Consider the following 20,654-nt stretch of genomic DNA (forward strand, 5'->3'; position numbering starts at 1 on the left):
ATAAATCTTAAGAAAATACAATCCCAAAGACCTAACAGGCACACATTTACAGATGGCAGCAGTGAGTCATAAATGACATCTTTTCTTGGTACTATTTATGAGAGCCAAAAAACTGAACATATTATGAGCCATTTATAATGTTCTTCAGCAGAACAGTCAGCCAAGAGACAGAGCTGAAAGCCTGTTGCAACAAAAGGTATCAAAGTGAGGAGGAGAACAGTATCTATAATTACTACTCCAGTGATAAAACAAGCATATTACAGCAGATGGTTTAACACAAGATCACTATTAAATAAAACACTGGCTCCAATGCCAAGGGATGAATATTCAAGGAGTGAACTGAGTAAAAATGTATAAAGGCAGCAAATGCAGCTCAGTTAACCCAGAAGTTTTGTGCAAGACTAACCAAAGAGATCAAACCCCACATAATTCCCCATGTTGGCTGAACAATCCCTCTGCAGTCAAAACTTTCACAATTTGGAATTCATCAATGCAAATGGCAGGACTAAGCATGCTGATTGCTCAGGAACTTGATCATGTCTGACTGATATAAAAGGTGTGAAACTCAACCCCAAAACAAATCCAAACCCTAACAAAATGAATTTGCAGAGATTTTTCACGTACCACTTCAGAAACTTCCCAGTTCTTCATAAGAAACAGACTCTAATTCATCTTCTTGGCAGCTTCACAGTTGTAGGATGTTGTTTGACAAAACAGGAGCCAAGTTACAATCTAAAAAGAGGTTCTTTTCATTTTTAGAAGTTTTGAAAAATATTTTCTGGTCAAAACTAAGGCTGGAATTAATTAAAGTGACTAAGGCTGCACCACAGAGTATGGAACTGCAATGCTCATGCTGCACAGCAGGGCTCCAGCTCTCAGGGGGTTTGGAAGCACTAGAAAGGATGCCACCACTGAAAAGGCATTTTGAATTTGTTTTTTGCAACTTGCAGTATTTTTTAAATTAAATGTTTCTGTAATTTTGGAATTATCTATGTAATATCTTTAGCTGAGACTCAACACTTCCAAAGCTTGAGACTCACCTATGTAAGATCATTTAAATTATAACATGAAGAAGGAGAAGAAAAATAGTAGCAACAGCAGAAGGTGCAAATGCATAACCAATGTATACCACTACAAATAGATTCAGAGTAAAAAAGGCATTGATCAACATAAGAGATTAAAATTTAAAATATCCAAACACTTTCTCGGTGACCCTTCCATACCCCTAAGGACTCAGGCTGCACCAGACAAATCCCTGTGACTGGAAATACAAATCCTTCACCATTGACTCTCTCTGGCTGCCAGGACTCCCAGCAGGTTGCCTGAAGTTTCAGGTAAACAGATGAGTGGAGCCTGTTAAACTATGCAAGATTTAAAAATTGTTTTAAAAAATCTATGTAATAGAAACATTTTTTTAACCTTGAAAGTCTTTCTGCATTTTAAGAACTAAGAGATGGGAGACCTATATATATATATATATACATATTTGTGTGTATATGTATATATACACTTACATCATACAAACACACATATACATATATATATATGTGCTATATCTATATATATGTGATATATATATATATATATATATATATATATATATTATGGCACCAACAACTTCCACTGAGCAGTTGCTGCCTTGATTTTCTCTGGTCACACGTGCTTATGTGTTATGAAGAATCAATGACAGAAACCTCAGACACAATTACGGATCCTGCTTCACCTAAACCTTCTGTTTCTGACTGTTTTAGGGGAAAAATTTCTATCCTGGAAGACTGGGTAACTTTACTTTAAGGCTTGTCAAATGATAATATATATTTAATGGATGATTAATACATATTTAATAGATGGCCCTTGGTGACCATAACCTATGGTTTTATTAATTTAGGCAGGGATGAATAAGTAACATTAAGATGTGGTTCTTCCTTTATCTTATCACTACACTCGCATGCATGCTTTGTATGGAAAACTTTATTTGATAATAAAAATAGCATTCACAGACTTTCTCCTTCTTTGTTGCTACATCATATACATAGTGTCTGTTCCAAGGAAAGAAGCTCTTACTGGGTAAGTCCACATCTACTCATCCTAGTGTTATGTATAAACCCAATTAAGTCAAATAAAGCTATGAACAATGTAGTATTTATATATGCATAGTGTTTTATAAAAAAGATTGGCCCACATACTGCTTTTCATCAACACAGAAAAGAGCATTTTGCCTATAGCTTGTTGCAAGAAATGATGACTGGAGAATATAGATTGCATACAAGTGCTTAATAATACATAAGCAGGCCCACCATGAAGAAAGAAACGATATTTTCAAACCAACAAAAGCTTTAGAATTACTGATACAGTCTCCCATTTTAAAACAGCTTTACATACCTGATTCAGTTTACATTAAAATATATCCCCTGAATCAAATTTTTTTCCATTTTTAGAAATATAAACACTTAATCACATTCCTCACACCTAAATTTTGTCATAAATTCTCTTTTATACAAGAAAAAGGCAACAGTTTTGTGGTTTTTTTCCAACAGGCTCTATTAATTACAATTTCAACTGTACACACAATGATTGGCCATCTTCTTTCTTGGTTTTGTTTTTACAGTACCATGGCAACAACAGTGATAGACTTGCAATGGTTTTGTGTTCATATGGAGGATGTGAGTCAGTATACATGTACACACCAATGCACTGGAAAAAGCAGCAGTTTACTTTAGTGGTCCAACAGTAACGGCAAACATTTTGGCTCAGCTAGGCAGTAATCCATTAAATCTTAGACCAATGCTACAGCAGACTTACCACACAGCTTGCAAATTTTAAAATACAACTCAGAAACTTGCAGGTTTCTCTTTTGCTGCTGTTCTTAGACTCAAATTTACAGCATATAATCAGGTACGGATAGGCTTCCACAACCAGGTTGTCCCACTGATTGCCTCTTTTAGCCTGTGATTTTCTTTTGATACTTTTTTCTTTTCTTTTTTTTTTCTTTTTTTTTTTTTTTTTGTTTTCCCTCCCCAGCAAGTGCACTCCTTTTGTCTCAGTAAGGATGAACCAGTAAAACAACGAAAAACCAACCCTTTCAATACAGAGCAAGAAGAATTGAGAGCTTTTGGAATTTGGCAAAATAAAAGCCCACTGCTTTGGCCTGAGCAGAAGGAATACACCTACTCCGAGCAGGGGGATTGTGCTCCCACCGCATTGTGCCTTGTCCCAGAATCCCAATCCCTCCCCTTGCTTCCAAGCAGATACACAATACCATGCATGCTGGGGTTGCTGTCCATATACAGCTGGGAGATGAGCAGGGCTGCTGCCTTAATGACAGATCATCGTTACATGTTGCTGAGGCTAATGAGAGCTCAACAGTCCACGTTAGCGTGTGACACAGGCATGGTGCTGACCAGTCCTTCTGCCTCTGCGCATCCTGTCCAGGGGGCCTGAAAGTATAAACTGTTCATGGAACAAACTACAAATTACTTATTGTAAATCGTCTTGTGCTGTGTGGGTTTGAGTTGTTTTTTTTTTTTTTAATTCTTTATTATTATTATAAATATCCTTCATTGAAACAGTAGTCTCTTCAAACAGTTCTTGCAATTTTAGGAACATTTGTCTCTTTCCTTTTTAATTCCTTCAGCAGGAGTGCTCCATTCCTACTGAGATGAACAATTTTCTTCCTTCCCCACCCCCAACCCTTAAAAAATTTTCTACATACAGTGTAGCAGTGAGTCACTAGAGAACAGTCTGGATCAAATTATTCAAACTTGGTCATAAAATCCTTTGCCTATATTATATTACTGGCTACCCCATTTACTATATTAGGGAGGGGGGGAAAGTAGCCCAATAAAGGGATTATTTTTAAGAAATCTACAAAGAATGTAGAAACAAAATTTTATAATCCTTTAGGACCAACATTTGGCAAGTAATTAAAAAAAAAGAATACACTGAAAAATACTTTCTTTAATATTATACATCAGGCACAATGCTTTTTTTTTTGTTTGTTTTAAGATTTCATCTGCATAAACGGTTTGTAGGATCAGCAGGTGGCGGACGTCTCGTCGCCTGCGAAAGCCAGGTTGGTTCCACTCTCTCCTCTGCTCCCTTGGTGTGGGGAAGGCGACGGGGACCCCGGGGAGCCCCTCAGATGCTGAGGTCGGTGCTGCACTCCTTGTAGGGCCGCCTGCGCTGCTCGGGCGGGTGCCTGCGGCTGGGCTCGTGCCTCCAGCCGGGCTCTTCCCTCTCCCGGTGGCCAACTCGTTCCTCCCTGAGCCGTCTCTCGGGCGACCTCTCCCTCCGCCGGTCGGACGACTTGGCCCTTCGGTCGAGGGAGCTCTCTCTTCTCCGCTCAGGGGATCTCCTGGGCTCCGTGAGTCTCTCCAGCGACCGCCGCCGCCGGCCGGGCGACCGCTCTCTGCGCCTCTCAGGAGAGAGGTCTCTCCTCCTCTCAAGTCGCTCCCGCCTCTCCAAAGTGTTGTCAGCGCTCCTTGTCCCTTCCCTGCGCTTTTCAGGAGACCTCCTCTTCTGCCCGTTCACCACCACCCTCTCTGGCTGCCTTTCGTGCCTCCTCTCCGGCGACCTCTCTGTCTTCCTGCCTGGCACGTGGTCGTTGGTTTTAGAAGTCCCATTCCAAGTGTGGTGTTCATTGGGATGTCTGCTAAACTCTCTGCTGCCTTTTAGGTCTCTAACGTAAGTCCGCTTGTCCCCATGTTGTGATGATTTGTGAAGGTCTGGTGGATAACTGGACTCCGATGATGGGTGCTGCCGTCGGTCGGATGGCACGGGTTTCATTTCCGATACATTTTGTGAACCTGTGGCGGGACTGTTCCTGTCACTGCTGGGGTCTGAAAGAAAATAACAGCAAAGGGTTTGGTATTGATGCCTTCCGTGGTGCTGTGACACCACTTAGCACTCTTCAGACTTCATTAGTGACAAAAACAAACAACTGTTAAAGCAGTCAGCGAAGGCTAACCGAAGCTTTTGTTAATTTAACTGTGAACAACGAGAGTTACAGGTTAGTACTGGTGCTGCTCTGATCGTTAGCCATGTTTTGGTCCAAGCTGATCTCATCTTTATGCTCTTCTGGGCATGGGGCACTTTACATTTCTCCCCAAGCCCAATTCATAATGTTCAGTTATATTATATTCTTTCCAGTGGAAAAAAAAAACATTGTAGTTCAGGTTGTTAGCTGCCTTTTTTTAATAGCTTCCAATAAAGAGGGCCTTTAGGAAACAATTTTTGTCTTTTAAGACATTATAAAGAACTGCCTTCCAGGTGTGGGAGGCCTCGGTTCAAATAGCAGAAAATGCACAGAAAATAGAATTGATTATTAAGTTTTCACCTTGTAAAATAACATTTTGAAGGTGTGAGAATTAGACTGTAATCATGCCATTTCCATTTCATTTAAGGCATAGCTTAATCTCACTTAGTTCTACCATGTTATGTAAAGTCCTAGGCTAGATTTTGGTTTTGCCACAATGATTCAAACAACGATGACAGTAGTTATGATTTTTTCATATCAAAGCAATGGAAAGATATTGTAATATGTAGGATGGCTTTGATTCAAATCTAATCTCCAGTTCATTATTTTTCATGTACTATTTGAGGTAAAATACAGCTGAGCTGCCTCTGCAAGACAAACTGCAAAGCAGAAGTAGAAAAAGAACATCCAAACTAAACCCCAGCCCTTGCTGCAGCTAAGCTACAATTACTCCCATCATTTGTAACGGATGTTTATGAATGATTCATTACAAACATGAAAAACATTAAAGTAGCTGTGCTGCCTTAATGCAAGTGCTGATTTATTTGCTTATTGTTTTCTTTCTTAAAGTAACTCCTTTGTGGCAGCTTGGCTGGCATTAGCCACTTCCTTACACTTGCACCCCAACACCCACCTTAACGTGGAATGCCCTGATGGCAATGACTGAAAACCCTCACAAACACTTGTGAGGACAGATTATTTTTTTCCCTCTTTTTCTCCTTTTTGCCCTCCCTCCTACCAAGCCAAACACTCTACATTCCTCCTGCCACCATGCCAAGTGTCTCCCATTTGATGGCACTTCCAGTCCTGAGCTTGGGAGGGTTGGTGTGTGCATGGGCTGTGATTTTTTGTGAATTCCAAGTGAAACCCATGTTGCAACTCACATGCGGGCAGTTTTGCTCTATGAGCATTTTGAGGCCACAGCTGGGGATGGAACCACGCTGCTTTCCTGTGGCTGTAAGCACGTGGCTTGTGGCAACCTGCCTCTCACACAACGTACAAGCGAGGTTCAAACATGTCCTGTGGTGAGTGTACTTACAATTTGGGGGACGCAGGGTGTTCGGGATGAATTGCTGTACATATAGAATATAGCAAAGCAGAAAAGCAATGTGAGGGAATTAGGCCACAGCACAAAAACACCTAATATTGATTTTAGCTACAAACCGTAGTTTGATTATGGCCCATAAGGTAGAAGCAAGACTCCCCGAGCTTGTCATTTCTCATACATGCAGCGATATTAGGAGGTATCATCGCTGAGGAAGGAAGAGCCCAGCACCAAGAAAAGTAAGAGAAAGAGAAAGAGAAAAGTAGAAAATTTAGATTCCCTATAATAAAGATGAAAGAAAGAAAAATCTTCATATTTTATCTTAGAATAAAGAAAGTTTATTTTTCCAGTCAGATTGTCTAGGCTTCACCCAAATATAAGGCTGCAAAGACAGCAGTTGTTATTATTGTGACATAAAGAGACATCTAAGAGGTGATTCAATAACCCAGACAACGAGAGCATCCATTCTAAAAGACAGCTGGAACAGCGACACAGAATGTCATAGAAAAAACAGTAACAATCAAACAACAACGAAAAATAAAGTCCACCAGAGACCACAACATTAAAAATAAGTACAAAACTCATTACAAAAATATACAGCCTCATAGAGAAGCACGTTCCAATCAAGTCAGAAAAATATTGGAACTTAACATTATTAGAGGAACCATTTGCGACTGCAGCGAACAGAACGAAGAGGGAAAGGAGTCCCAAATGTTACAAGGATATTCTTTACAGTAGTGCAACCCCTGTATATTAAATCCTTGCTTGGAGAACGAACGTTTAGTGGTTAGCATTAGCCAAAAGAAAATTGGTGATGGATTTCCATCCTCAGTGCAACAGACATATGCTTTGAGAAGTGAAGCACTTAATTTACAGGGTATTTATGCAGTCTAGCATATGATACAGTACTGTACATCCAAAGGAGTATAGGAAAAGACAAAAGTAGAAAGAACATTACAGAATTTCAGTGCCATCATTGAACCTTCTGGTGTGCTATTTATATTACAGAAGTGTAAACCCACAACTTCCCTTCCATGTCGTTAAACACTTTAATTGTTTGTTGGTTATACTCTGAATTGGTCATTTTAAGTTAAATAATGAGCAGACTGAGCAGAAACTCTCAAACATAGTACAGTAAATGAAAATAAAATCTAGTTCATAAATTGTGCAGAAGGGTTTTGTTTCTGGTGTTAGGGTATGGAGAGAATGATAAACACAGAACTCACTGACACAGAAATAACCCAAATACGGGGAGAAAAGTATAAAGGACATCCCTTCAATCATCAGTTTCTATAGAAACCTCAAAGACCTTTGGTTGGGAGTAGCCCTCCATCGAGGGCACAATATTTGACAATTATCTCAAATAAATAAGACATAATTATAATATTTAATAGTGTGCTAAGTTAAGCCACCCAGCAATCCAACCTCCAAGGGAAGAAAAGGAAATCTAATGCAATTCTTAGTAAGGAACCAGGACTGACTGTTTCCCCCAAGACAGACATGAGAGCACCTTTTCATAACCTCCTCACCTTTTCAGACCTTACAAATGAACTAGTTGAAACCAGCAGACCGTTTAAGGGGGGAGAAAAGGGCTCAGGAGGCCAAATCGATACATTTTTGCAGTAAAGCTTTTTTTTCCCTTCTTTTTCTCAAATAACTTTATAAATATTTACATAAATATTAAGGAAAGGCAAAAATCTCATAAGCCATCTCAGCATTCATGTCTATGGATACAGACAGGAACTAAGAGAAAAAACCTAACAAAAAAAAATTAATCACTGCTTCAGAATAGCAACTCGGGATCCCAGTTTTTGCATTGATTAGAAGAGGAGACCTATGTGAAACAACAATTCAGCCGCTGAGAAACAGTTTGGCACAGTTCAATAACATTCCTTTTTTGGCTGGACAAGACAATAAGGTTTGTTTTGTTTTGTTTTGCTTTCCTCTCTGATCACCAAAAAATACTGCTATGATGATCTTGCCTTACACTGCGCCCCAAGTCCATGGAAGCAAGCAAAGGATGAAATGTGTAGAAAATTCAGCACAAGCGAGGCAATTATATGTTGCAAAGGTTGGTAAGACACTGGTGAGAAAGGAAAATAAAAAAGAATTCCCGCTTCAGATCTTGAGACAAATATTCATGGAGTGATGCCAGGGAAGAAAGGAATGTTTTCATAGTTTGACCCACCATATTCTGGGACAGAGCCATCTCCACGTTTCAGAAAGAGGCGGACCTTGCGGCCACCATTTTTAATCAGTTCGATGGCCCGAGCGTGCTTCATGTTCTTGGTAGTTTCTCCATTGATCTCCAAGATTTCATCACCAATCTGCCAATGTAATAAAGAGATTATGATTAGAAACAAGTGCCCACAAGGGTCCCTACCAGCACACCACAAGACAGTGGCCGTAGCAAAGCTGGAACAACTATGCATCAGGTGAAGCTAAATATGCCCAACTCCTGCCAGGGAGTGCCCACTGTGTAGGAGTCTGGGAGACATGAAGATGATGGAGAAAGCTTGAGGTATCAAAATATTTCACTGCTGTTCTGAAAATCACTTTGCAATTACTGTATTGCTCATTAGTAAATGCAGTGCTAGAACTGGTGCTATTTTATTTAATTTTGATTATTTATAGAGTCTTCAGTCAAAGGGGTTGCTTGTTTCACAGTCTGCTCCAACTGGGATGTTCAAAGAGCTTTTTCAGGTCTGTTTCTAACTTGGATATAGTTTGATATATAACTTGGATATAGATACCTAATATGAATCAGCAAAGCTGATTCTGCAAATACAATAATTTATCAGGATAAAAAAACAAGGCATGGAAGAGCTCGTCAAAGCATTGAACTCCACAGGGCAGCACTGTTTTTGCATCATATTTTCATCAGCAAAAATTTTGGACCCATAGATCCCTAACACAAGAACTTTGAAAATGCCGTTCACATGCCACATCTGGAGACAATGACGTATTGGGAAAGTTATAATGCATTCTCTAACAAAGGTCCAAGGACTACATAAAACCTGTCAAATTATTTCTTCAGTAGGCATTTTATATATGCCCTTGTTATATAATGTTTGTCATTTAGCTGATATGTGAAGTTAACAATTAATGTTAATCAGAACCTACATTGTAATTTTGTAACCCCTGGGCCACAGACATGCTCTGTCCCCTCTCTGCCCACTAGCAGGCAAAGACTGTGGCTGTTCCATTTTCACTGCTACATGTGCCCTTAGGCATTAAACAACAGATCATGTACTAGAGTTTGGAAAGCAGTGTTGGAAGAAGGGGGTGAAGTCTTCCACTGAACACACACTGCTACAGACAGTGCACCAAGAGTGACAGATGCCAGCAGCAGCAGTAAATAGAAACCACTTTCAGCTCAAATTTAATTTCCCTCTTAGCTGAAACAGCAGAAGGGAGAGGCAGGGAAGTCAGCTTATCCCAAAGCAAGGTGGTTTTAAGGCCAGTTTGTGCATACCCTCATTTTCCCACATCTCTCGGCGGGCCCGTCCTCAGCGAGCCGCAGCACGTACAGGTCCATGTTGTACTCCCGGCCACCTCGCAGGCTGAAGCCAAACCCTTTGGCTCCTCTTTCCAGCTCAACAGTGTAAAAGTCTTGGTCCTGCTGGAGAGAAGACAGCAAACACCCAATTGAACAGAAAGTCAAATACTGCCCCGCTCTCCTGTTGGATTTATTCAAGCAATGCTTTGTTGGTAATAATTAAAAATGGAAAATCAGTTGAATTTTCACACACAGACCAGGATTTGCTGCTTCCTCAGACCCCACTCTGCAATTTGGACTTCTGGTGGTTGGTGAAGGGCTGTTGGAATGAATGGGCTTGGCCATGTCCTGTGGTGCATTTTTGGGCGCCCCTGTTACACAGCACCACCAGGATAGGAGGGAACATTTTAGAAAGGTGGTTAAACCAACCTCTAAAGGCCAGAATGACCTTCCTTCCAGTGCCAGCTTTAGTGCAGTGTCTGATGGCACCTGGGGTGAGCCTGTGCCATGGTGCTGGCTTTTTGTGCTGTTACCACATCATTTATTCCTTTGCAAGAAGCTCAGAAGCCTTTGCATTGTTTTTCTCAAATGCTGTTATGGGGATGTTTTGAAGTCCCTAATGGAAGATGTTACTTCTGGGATGGCCAGTGGCAAGGAAAGTTAACAGTGAGATAGATAATCTCTCTAATAAGATGCCGTCTGTGCAAGCTGGAACACTCCAGATATCGCCCCTTATTAAGTTTTCCTCTTTTTCATTCTCTGAATTTATCATTTGCACACAACAATACTTTCTGGAGAGGCCCCTCACAACAGACAATTCAATAAACAAACACAAAAATTATTACTGCCCTAAAAATGTCAGCTCTTTTTTTCTTTATTTTTACTCCCTCAAAGTCTCGATGAGAATGTGTTGGAAATGTTTCTCAGCTGAAACAACAGCAACACATATTAAGAAACTAATCAGCAAATTCCTCTTTCTTTTCAGGAGTCTGAGGGAGAGCATCTTCTCAGTAGGAATTTTCAAGGGAACGCTTTAAACACAGCCCTCAAGCAGATTGGAAACAACAGTCTGTGGTAAGCAAAACAATTAGAGAGGTACTCCTTACCTGTGCTGCTTGGGGTGGTTTGAAATCAAACTGGGATTCCTGCTTTGGTTTGGTGTTGTTCCTGCTGCAATGAATGAGAGGGAGAGAGGAAAAATACAGCTCATGGGACGTGAAAGTGATGAAGAAGTAACTGAAGAGAGAGCATGTCAAGATGCCCTCCTCAAGGAAAACAATCTGACCTGGTCTCCTGCGGTATTTGCTGAGGAGTATGTGTGGTTGTGATTGTAGCAATTTTTTCTGCATTGGTCAATAAAGTAGCATTGGAGGATTCTGCAAAATAGATTTTGTTTTTATTATGAGGGAAGACCACGGGCTATTCACTGAAAGAAAAAAAGTGTTTTGCAAAAGCATTTCACGGAAAAGCAACATTACATTGTTTTTATAGAACTGGAGACAGGATCAAATTTCTTAATTCCCCAAATTAATATAGTAAGTATGTATATGAAACTGTACACTCAACTGTAAAATGAAAAAAAAAATTAAATTAGGACATCTGGATTGGAACCACCCCCAGACCATTAGACACATTCATGAAGACTCACTTATAGATGAAGGAGTGAACAAAATTTTGTCTATCGTCTAAAGACATGACTTCCAACCAATTAAGTCTCTAAATATTGTAGGTTGGGTGCATTAATTTTGTAGTATCTATAACTATTCCAGGGATTATAAGTTCATCAGTCCTTCTTCCATCAGAAAATGCAATCTCCAGTAGAATTGAGATGTGGCTCTTATCCAATACCTCATAAGATGATACTGAATGTGGCTAAAACCCAAATTTACTGAAATCCTTCTCTGAAATACAACCCACTGCTGCCTCAGCACTGAAAGCAGGAACATGGAGCCACCGGTACCAAACGCATCAATAACTCTGGGTAACACAAAAGGGTGCACTGAGAGAATACAGGGAGCAGGAGTAACTTCTAAGCTTAATTTCTGCCATGGTAAAGGGCTCTCAGCCCAGCATCAGCCTGTGCAAATTGCAGCTTTCTTTAGGCATGGAAAAAGGGGCTCCAAGGAGAGGTCCTGTCTCCTGCTTCCCACAACTGAGATGGGAGCAATTGAAAAGTGACTTTAGATGTCCCCCACAGTATGGCAGGGCAGAATATTGCCCTTGTCATTCTCCAGCTGCATCACAGACTTCAGTAGGACCAGAGTTAACCCCAAACTCACTTAAAATTCTGCCTAAAATTAAGGTAATGTCAATCCCTTTAGCTGAATATAGCAACACAGACCCAGAACTCTTCTGTATTGAACTCGACAGATTTTCCAGAACTACATATTGTACCAATTCTGAACTGATATTAGTACTGAAGAGTTTCAAATGCTGAATTTCTCCAGAAGCCAGCAGTTCCTGAAAACACCCCTCCTCTCCTGTGAGAGTTTGACTTCAGAAGAAGCCTCAGTGGTACTCCATGTACCTTGACAGTGCTTAACCACACAACATGCTCAACAGTTATGTTGGTTGCACTTGGAGACTGATGGACAGGGTCAGCAGAAACAGCCACTCATCAGACATGGCATTCCTAGCTAAACCCACTGCAGTGGCAGGCAGCTGCTCCTTTGCAGAACAGCTCTGTACACAGGAGAACCCCTCTTTGTGTCTACACCCACTGTACCCAGGAGAGACCCACACATTGCAAGTGCCCACAAAATACGGACCATGATCCACCTTTCAAGACCAAAATCTAAACTGAATACACAGTCACTAAGACAACAGTGACAAAAACTAGATGAAAACATCTGGGTCTCCAAGATAAAATTACAAGGCCTTCTACCCTGCCCTTGTTTGCCTCTTGAGCTACAGGCATTCACTAATTCATTTCACTGGCTATGGAGAAATCTGCCATTATTAGAGTCCAGCTGTAATACAAAATTGCAGCAACAGGAGAGTTTTTGCCTGAATTAAGATGTGGTGGATCCTGGGAGTTTAACTTCATTTCCTTCATGGATTGATATTAATTCTGGAGAAGTCTAAATAAGGGGAAGCTTCTTCCTTTCTGTAGCTATTCGCATGTCAAGGGAAATTCAGGAAAAAGGACAAAGGAAAAGAAGAACCACTTAAACAGATGGGTGCAACAAGAACACAGCTCCCTTGCCTGCAGTGCTGTGCCCAAAGTAACATGCCCAAACCCTCAGCATATGGAGCTGAAACATCTTCCAGACCAGAGCTGGCTTGTGCCCAGCAGCTCAGAGAGCAAGAGAGGCTCCTGGGTCTGCCTGCACCTCTCAGTGTAGGCATGACCAAACCACACCCTTGTGATGATGTGCCACTGACAGCTGGCTTGTGTCAGAGGATGTCCCTTCGTGTAGTTACACTGTTGGAGTTTAAGAAATAATTCTGTTTATTTTGTAAAGATGCCTTGATGTCAAAATCTGTCTCCTACATAAGAAAGCCCCAAAACATGGTTAAGTGTTCTGTGTTCATCCAGAACAAAAGCCTCTGAAATCTTCCACAAATATTTGGAGATCAGATGAAGATGGGCTTCAAAGAGAATGCAAGATTCCTACCCTTTAGTAGGTCACACTAATAATATCAAGCAGAGCAACAACACATCTTTGGTACAGATGTATCTTCACACCACTGTACTGCATCTATCTTTAGCCCACCCTCTCCCATGAGTCAGGAGTTGTGCATAATTTTGCCAGTGTTTTAGACACTGCTTCAGGACACATGCCAGCCACCATGCAAAACTGGAACAAAATATAGCAAAATTTATCTTTAGTACAATTACAATTGCGTGTTCTAAACCCTACATATTTCATTCATTCCTTGCCCTGCTCTGCCCTAAAACTCTCTGTCACCAATTACATGCCAAATCTAAGCTTGTCCTATTCCAGCATTCTGTATCCTTGAATCTGCTGGAAGTGTGGTAAAGCATCATCATTTCATTGCAAATACAATCCTGCAGTCATCTGTGCCAATTAACTTGTGCAAGACTTATTACAAAGCAAAAACTCTTGGTGTTTTTAATAATGTTAGAAGAGATTAGCAGTGTGAGTTTATTGTGAGTCTCGTGATGCACCTCAGTTTCACGTTTATCTGACAACTGGCCTCTGATTTATGCTCCCCCCTCCTTGAAGCACACAGACCATTTATATTTGCCAAAAAAGCGCTCAAAAAGAAACAAAAGAAAACAACAAATCAAGAAAAGCATACAAAGACATCAAAAAGAAAACAACATTGAGACAGATTTCTTGTATCTCATGTGGTTTTAGAGCAAACCCCTCAGAGATTTTGAGAGTGTTGAGTCTTACTGTCTTTTGGAAAATAAATACAGGTAATACTATGCAAAGTTGGCACTCTGACTTGGAATTTCAAAGTGACAGTAAATAAAAAGACTCAAAGCCTGAATTGCTATGAAAGCAGAGTTGATCCTTTCCCCAAAGAACAGCTTTCCATCTCCTCCAGGAATACGTGATGTCAATCATAGGTACATGTTTCCCTAACCTAAGCAATTTACATGATATTTAGGACACATCATTGCATGAGCAAGCCTGGCTCAGCATTTATGTCAGGAGGTTATATTCTTGAAAAATTCTTAAATCATGTAGAAGTTGTTTAGTTCTCAGAATGTTTTGCTTTTTTAGAAAATAAGCACTTTATATACTTAAAGATTCACCTTCCTTTTTATCAGAGACTAAAATACAGGTAATGAACAATTCTTCTCTCAGTTTATCTTCCAAAACAGGCATGCACAGGCCAGTTCAGATGTTAGCTGGATTCACAGCCATTTTATTATTCATGAACACCCAATTTGCTCCAAGCAGCAGAGGATTATATAGCATTTGATCTGGTACCCACTAGACAGTAGGAAAATAAAGCTTTTGTGCAAAACAGATCACCCTGAACAGAAATAATTTATAACCAGATCATTTCTCATCCTGGTCTGTGGGGAGCAATGTGGAAAGGTTTCTGCCCAACGAGCTCTCACTTTGAACCCATCCATGGCAGAGAAGCACAATAAACAAAGAAAATACTCAGAATTTAGAACCACAGCAATTTTAGTTCTGCTGCAGATACTTTAACAGGTTTGTGATCAGTTCCTATCTGGGGATTAATTTAATGGAACTGATACATAACACATACCCTTATTTTTATTAAATACTTCAGTGACCTTAATTCACCACCAAGTGTCAACTTGTTATTAGGGAATCTGCACATTCCCTCTCATCTGAAATAGTGAGATCCTGTCTAGGGTAACTCTTAAAATGCAACTTCAGAACCATCTCCATTTAAGCAGTCATTTAAAAATGTCCTGAGCTCGCTCCCAAAGCAACTTACCCAGAATAAAAGCAAATCTGCTTTTGAAACAGCTTAAAACATGTCAAAGTGTTTATCTCTTTCTGTGATCTCCTTACTCTATAGCCTGCTTGTGTCTATACAAAGCTTCAGGAATCACACATCCTAACAAGTGATTCCCAAATATTCTAAAGCTGTATTACTAAGCTAAGAATCAAACTAAAGTGTATTGAGAGATCCATCAAATTGATGGAAGATCATTTTAAGCAGATGCATGGAACAGAAAATTCTTTTTTTTTTAATGTTGAATTAGCACCTCCCTGTTAAAAACCAACCATCTCTACAAAAAGAAACAAAAAATAAACCTATGGAAGACTCACAACCTCCCTCACTGCTAACTCCCAAAGTGGGAGCAGAAACCGACCCCTCCACGGCTCTGCAGCTCCATGTGACAGAAAAATCCCAGGGAACAGAACCAAGAAGAGGGCGAGGCAAGAGAGCAGGAAACAGATACGTTACCATCTCCTGGAATGATGCGCAGGGTGACGGTGTTTCCCGCTTCCTTAATGAGGTTGACGATGTCTGAGTGCGACTTGTTGGTGATGGAGCACCCATTGACGGCCAAGATCCGGTCGCCGACTTTCAGCTTCCCGCAGCGGTCGGCGGGGCTCCCTTCAATTATCCGACCTATTTTGTGAGGCATGGCCACACATGCATTTCCCGCTTTTGTATCGGTTTGGGGGTTGTTTTTTTTGGTTTTGGTTTGGTTTGGTTTTGTTTTTTTTATTGTTTACATATTGGGGAATATGGTGAAGGGGAAAAGGAAAAAAAGGGTTGAAAAGGGAAAGAGAAGGTTAAGGGTTAATTAATTAATGCATCAAGCAAAAGTTATTATAGGATAGCTTTGCTGCCAGTGTTCAAAACATTGGCAATCAACTAGCTGAGTGCGCAACACTTTACTTCTTCCACAAAAAGATGTTTTGTTAATCCCTCAAAACTCCCCCCAAGTGGATTTCTGTTAATAAATGGTGCAATTTTTATTGACTACAACTGCATTTAGCAGCTCCATCATAACCCAAATCCGATTTTGTTTTTGAAGAAAAAAATTGAAACTGTTTACAGAAGACTCAACTTTCCTCCTCCAAGATTACATCAGTTTCAGCCTCTCCAGTCCTTCTCTAAGCCAACTGCTGTTCAAGCTTCTGCCAATGTTTTGTTCTTTCTCAATTTAGAAAGATAAAATCATTCTAGGCCTAGGAGGGAGTGTGGCTCCCTATCTACCACACAGACCCACTCTACCAGCGCTGCATGGGGAAGCAACATGAAACGTTTTTCTTCCATTGTGAATAAAGGTACTACCAGGGAAGGCACAGGACCACTACAGATGGGCCAAGACTGACAAAGGTAACCTGCTTGGTGCTGGCACTCACCTCAGCCCCTACTAACCCTTCCTCTTTTATGATCTTAGATGGCACCGGGTAGGAACAAAGAAGGAATAAGGTTCTTCTCATTAACATACCTCTAAAACCACACACAAAACCATTGAGATGTCTGACACACAGAGCGAGAGCACTTCAGGATGAATGTGTTCTGGAGACAAAATTCTCCTCCTGTTCCATGCAGCTGTTTTGTTTCTAAAACACTGGGTTGTTCATAACATGCAGAATTGGGACACAGGGGATGCACAACATCACTCAGATATATCCAGAGAGTTTTTTTACAGCTCCTTTTTGTGGGCAAGAGGCCTTGGGGCACACAGCACTGGTCATCTCACACTTTGCATCCACAATACATTCACCCTCAAGATGCATTTTCCCATCTCTGCTGTAGTCTTCATTTGATTAGTAGTTTTAGAGATACACACACATGACAACACTAGAAAGACCATAAAGAAGAAAAGGCTAAGACAAGGATATGTGAGGTTGGAAAGATGCAATGAAAACTGGCAGAAAGTGTTAATATTAGTTATATTAGTTACAAACATTAGGGAGATTTCTTTTTTTATTTTATCTTTAATTTTACCAGGATGTTAGAAAATTTCTCTTTCTGGTAATACAAAGCCCCATCCAGTTTGCAGTTTATCCTGCTTTGAGGATGTGAGTTTCTACTCTATCCAATCCACTAAACACAGATGAAAGAGCCCACACCAAAGTGACCAAGGTGGGTTTTAGAACCAGTTTGGCCCATCTCTAAACACTACCCATGAAAGAAAAAAACTACAAGGCAGGTCCAGAGCAAGCACCAGACAGCAGAGGGAACACATCTCATGCGGAGTGTTAGGAAAAAACTGAATATACTTGAAAAAATTAAAGGAAAAACTGTCACAGATCAACAGATCTCCTTGGGAGCCCCTGCACAGAAAACTTCCAGTTAGCAAGAATTTTGGGCTAAAGCAAACACAACTTTTTACAACCTCAGGTCAAGGTTTCTCTGCAGAGAAGAATTACAGTATAATCTTCATACAGTAGAAGTTATTTACACACATTTGCAAATCTGTTCAGAAGACAAAAGCATGCCCTCTGTTCTAGACTGTGTTCAGTTTGATTTTTTTTACATTACACCATTGTGTCCTGGCACCAAAACATCTATCTTGGAAGAGCAGTTTCCAGCAGCAAGGACAGTGTAAGAGAGTCTAGAATCTGAGAACTGACAGAACTCAGTGCACTAGTTTTGTACTACATAATTCCCCCTTGAAATCTCTGCTGCCAGACTGCCCAGAACAGAGCTAGAAAGAGCCTCTTCTACATCAATACCAGCAAAAGTGGTAGTGCTCCCTTGATTTATTACTAAGGGTGTCACTGATGGGCAATGGCAAGAAATGTCAGAAAATAAAGCCTAGGAGAATGAGGGAAAGGCCGCTTCTTGCACCTTCATGCACCAGGAGCACTCAAGCTGCACAGGGAGCCTGCAATGCATTTTCTCTGCAAACCACAGCACGGCTGTGGGAGGTACTGTGAAGATGGACAGTGCTGTGTCCTTCCTTTCCCTCCACCCCTACCATGTGCCACAGACTAAGGGAACAAAGTACAAGCGGATGCTGCCTATAGCCTCCTTTTGGAGGAGATGGAAAGGGAAAAAAATAGTATCTCTGACTGGTTTCCTCCTTGCAGTGACACTACTGCTTGAGAATAGGCTGTTCTGGGCATATTTGCAAAATCAGCTTATGTACATCTCCTCTGCAGCAACCCCTGGAAATGGGTATCTGCCCAGCAGAAAGACTGTCTTGAGACAGAAACCATGACCACCTTTATTAGGTCAGGATATTACGTGTGACATAGCTTAAACTTAATTTCTTCCTACTCTGAAGAAATGCATTTGGGAAGAGGTCAAATAGGTAAAAGAAACATCCTGTTCTTTTAACAGTATTCCCCATTTTATGTCTCACCAGGAAGCAGTATTAATTAAAACTTTCCAGCTACCAGCATGCTCACAACATAATGATGATCAGAATAACCTGATTGCCAAAGAGAAGTTAATCAGTTTAAGCATTACTGCTTTTAAATCAACTGGCTTGATTCCACCGTCACGAGACATATTTCATTCCACCTGCTACATTTCTGCACTGGCAAACAGCATCACTGGGAGGATCCCCAGAGAGCAAACCCCAGAGAGGCTCTCCCAGAAAGTGAGCATCAGGAATTGCATTGGCGACATTTTAGCTCTTCAAGTTGGGATGTCATTTCACTTTCCTCAACTCAGTGCCGAACAACACCCAGAAGGCAAACACCTACCAAGTCTTTACCTCTGATTTTGCTATTAACAACATAGATTGGGGCACGCTAATGACTTTTAATCAAACAGATCCCCACCCGCCTCCTTGGGCCGCCAGCCTCGCCTCTCACCGGAGGTGCAACCAAAACCGCGCGGGACTCACCGAACGTCGTCCCTGCCTCGGGCCTGCTGACGGAGGAGACGATGACGAAGCCGAAGCCCTCGTTCTCACCACGGCGGATCTCCACGTCGTAGGGCTGCACCACGGCGCTGACCACGCCGCTGCCGCCGCCACCGCCGCTGCCGATGCCGCTGGTGCTGCCGCTGCCCGAGCTGACCGTGTTGAGCGAGTTCTGGCTGCCCTGCGGCGTCCGCTTCTCCTCCGTCAGCGAGGCCGGCTGGTTGCTGCTGTGATGGGAGGAGGCCGGGGATGGGACTTCATTCTCTGCCTTGGGAACTGGCGAGGGGAGAAGAAAGAGTGTTCAAGCAGGCTGCACCAGTGTAGGAGTGATGGGGGTAGGATGGGCAGGACAGATGGACATGGGAGATCTCTGAAGGCAGGTCATGGAACTTGGGGTTTATTGCAGAGGGCCTGGGTGCAGGGCCCTGCTGGGAGCTTCCAGCCACAGCTCGGAGCAGGGCCAAGAGGAGTAAAGAGAGTGGTAAAGAGAAAGAGAGAGGATGAGAAGATAAGAGAGCGAGGTTCCCGTTACAAAACAATACATTTTCTTCTATGTTGAATATTCTAACTCTCACTAACCAATCTAATACAAAATACAAATCTTATAGCATTTACATACAGCCTATAAGAATCATTACATTGCCATACTGTGTCACATTTTAAACCCTATAAACTACTCCTTGGACTCTTTCTGCTAAGCTAGTGTGGTCTGCTCTGAGCCTTGGACCTGTCTGCAAGCAGAGGGAATTGTTTCATCAAAAGGGGATTACCTTCAGCTGGCCATACCATTGTTTTCCAGTTGTTCAGTAACTGAGGTATCTCAAAGCTTGCTTTCATTTCAATCTCACTTATAGTTTCTATATTCTCAAAATCTTTTGCCAGGCAATCATATTGATAAGGCTTTCCTCTTTTATCTTCCTCAACACACCATTTAGTGCTGGAAGGAATAGTGAATTTGTCTTTACAAACAAGCTGTGGGTCTGCTGGTAGATAAAACTAGCACTGGGAGATAAAAGAAATAATGGGAAGGGTTCCACTGATTGATGAATAGAAAAAGATATTTGCTTTTACAAATAAACTTTAGGTTTGCTGATCAATGAAATTAGACATTGAAAGATGAAAGAAACAATGGGGAAGAAAACCCCCTAAATTTCATAAGAATTAAAAAATAAAAGGGAGGGTTATACATTAGAGGGAAATCTTTGGTATCAGGTGATTTGGGAAGTCTGAACCTCTCAAGTACTTCAGCCAATGGGGAAAGAGAGAAGGGAAATGCAGTCGGGAAATTGGGATAAAAAGGGAGGCTGCATCTTCCAAAAAAGTGAGAGATCCCAGGAGAATGCCCCATGGCCTCTCCCTTTATTGGAATAAGGTAAAAGGACTCTTGTGGCTCTTCTTTGGACATAAACCTCTGATGTTTGTGGATTAATTTTCCTAACAGTGCTTGGAGAGAGGTGTTTACTGAGAAAAGGGTGAAAGAAAATCACCTGCTTTAGTCTGTCCATCTATGTCCATGCTTTCAATAGCTCTGCTCGGTGGTGGCACTGCCCACACTGCTCACCCTCTCCTGTGTGTGCTCATTCAGCCAAAGCTCTCCACTGGCAAACTGCAGCCT

General features: G+C 41.3%; 1 protein-coding gene across 26 annotated transcripts in view; it reads right to left on the minus strand.

Moving 5' to 3' along the window:
• Positions 1-1,953: 1,953 nt before the first annotated feature.
• MAGI1 (membrane associated guanylate kinase, WW and PDZ domain containing 1) overlaps positions 1,954-20,654 on the minus strand; it is a 333,541-nt gene continuing 314,840 nt past the window's right edge. For 10 of the 26 annotated variants that reach the window (XM_030957051.1, XM_030957038.1, XM_030957050.1 and 7 more), the window contains 7 exons: positions 19,022-19,315; positions 15,667-15,870; positions 11,084-11,174; positions 10,905-10,968; positions 9,775-9,921; positions 8,488-8,626; positions 1,954-4,838 (listed from right to left, as the gene is read on the minus strand). In XM_030957051.1, coding sequence (XP_030812911.1) covers positions 4,138-4,838; positions 8,488-8,626; positions 9,775-9,921; positions 10,905-10,968; positions 11,084-11,174; positions 15,667-15,870; positions 19,022-19,315 — 1,640 coding nt within the window. In that variant the 3' untranslated portion in view covers positions 1,954-4,137. Of the gene's footprint in view, positions 4,839-4,866; positions 6,508-6,528; positions 8,627-9,774; positions 9,922-10,904; positions 10,969-11,083; positions 11,175-15,666; positions 15,871-19,021; positions 19,316-20,654 lie in introns of those variants that run through there. The other 16 variants (XM_030957060.1, XM_030957058.1, XM_030957057.1 and 13 more) reach the window with 10 other exon arrangements.

The sequence above is a fragment of the Camarhynchus parvulus genome, chromosome 12 (genome assembly GCF_901933205.1).
Source record: "Camarhynchus parvulus chromosome 12, STF_HiC, whole genome shotgun sequence".
NCBI lineage: Eukaryota > Metazoa > Chordata > Aves > Passeriformes > Thraupidae > Camarhynchus > Camarhynchus parvulus.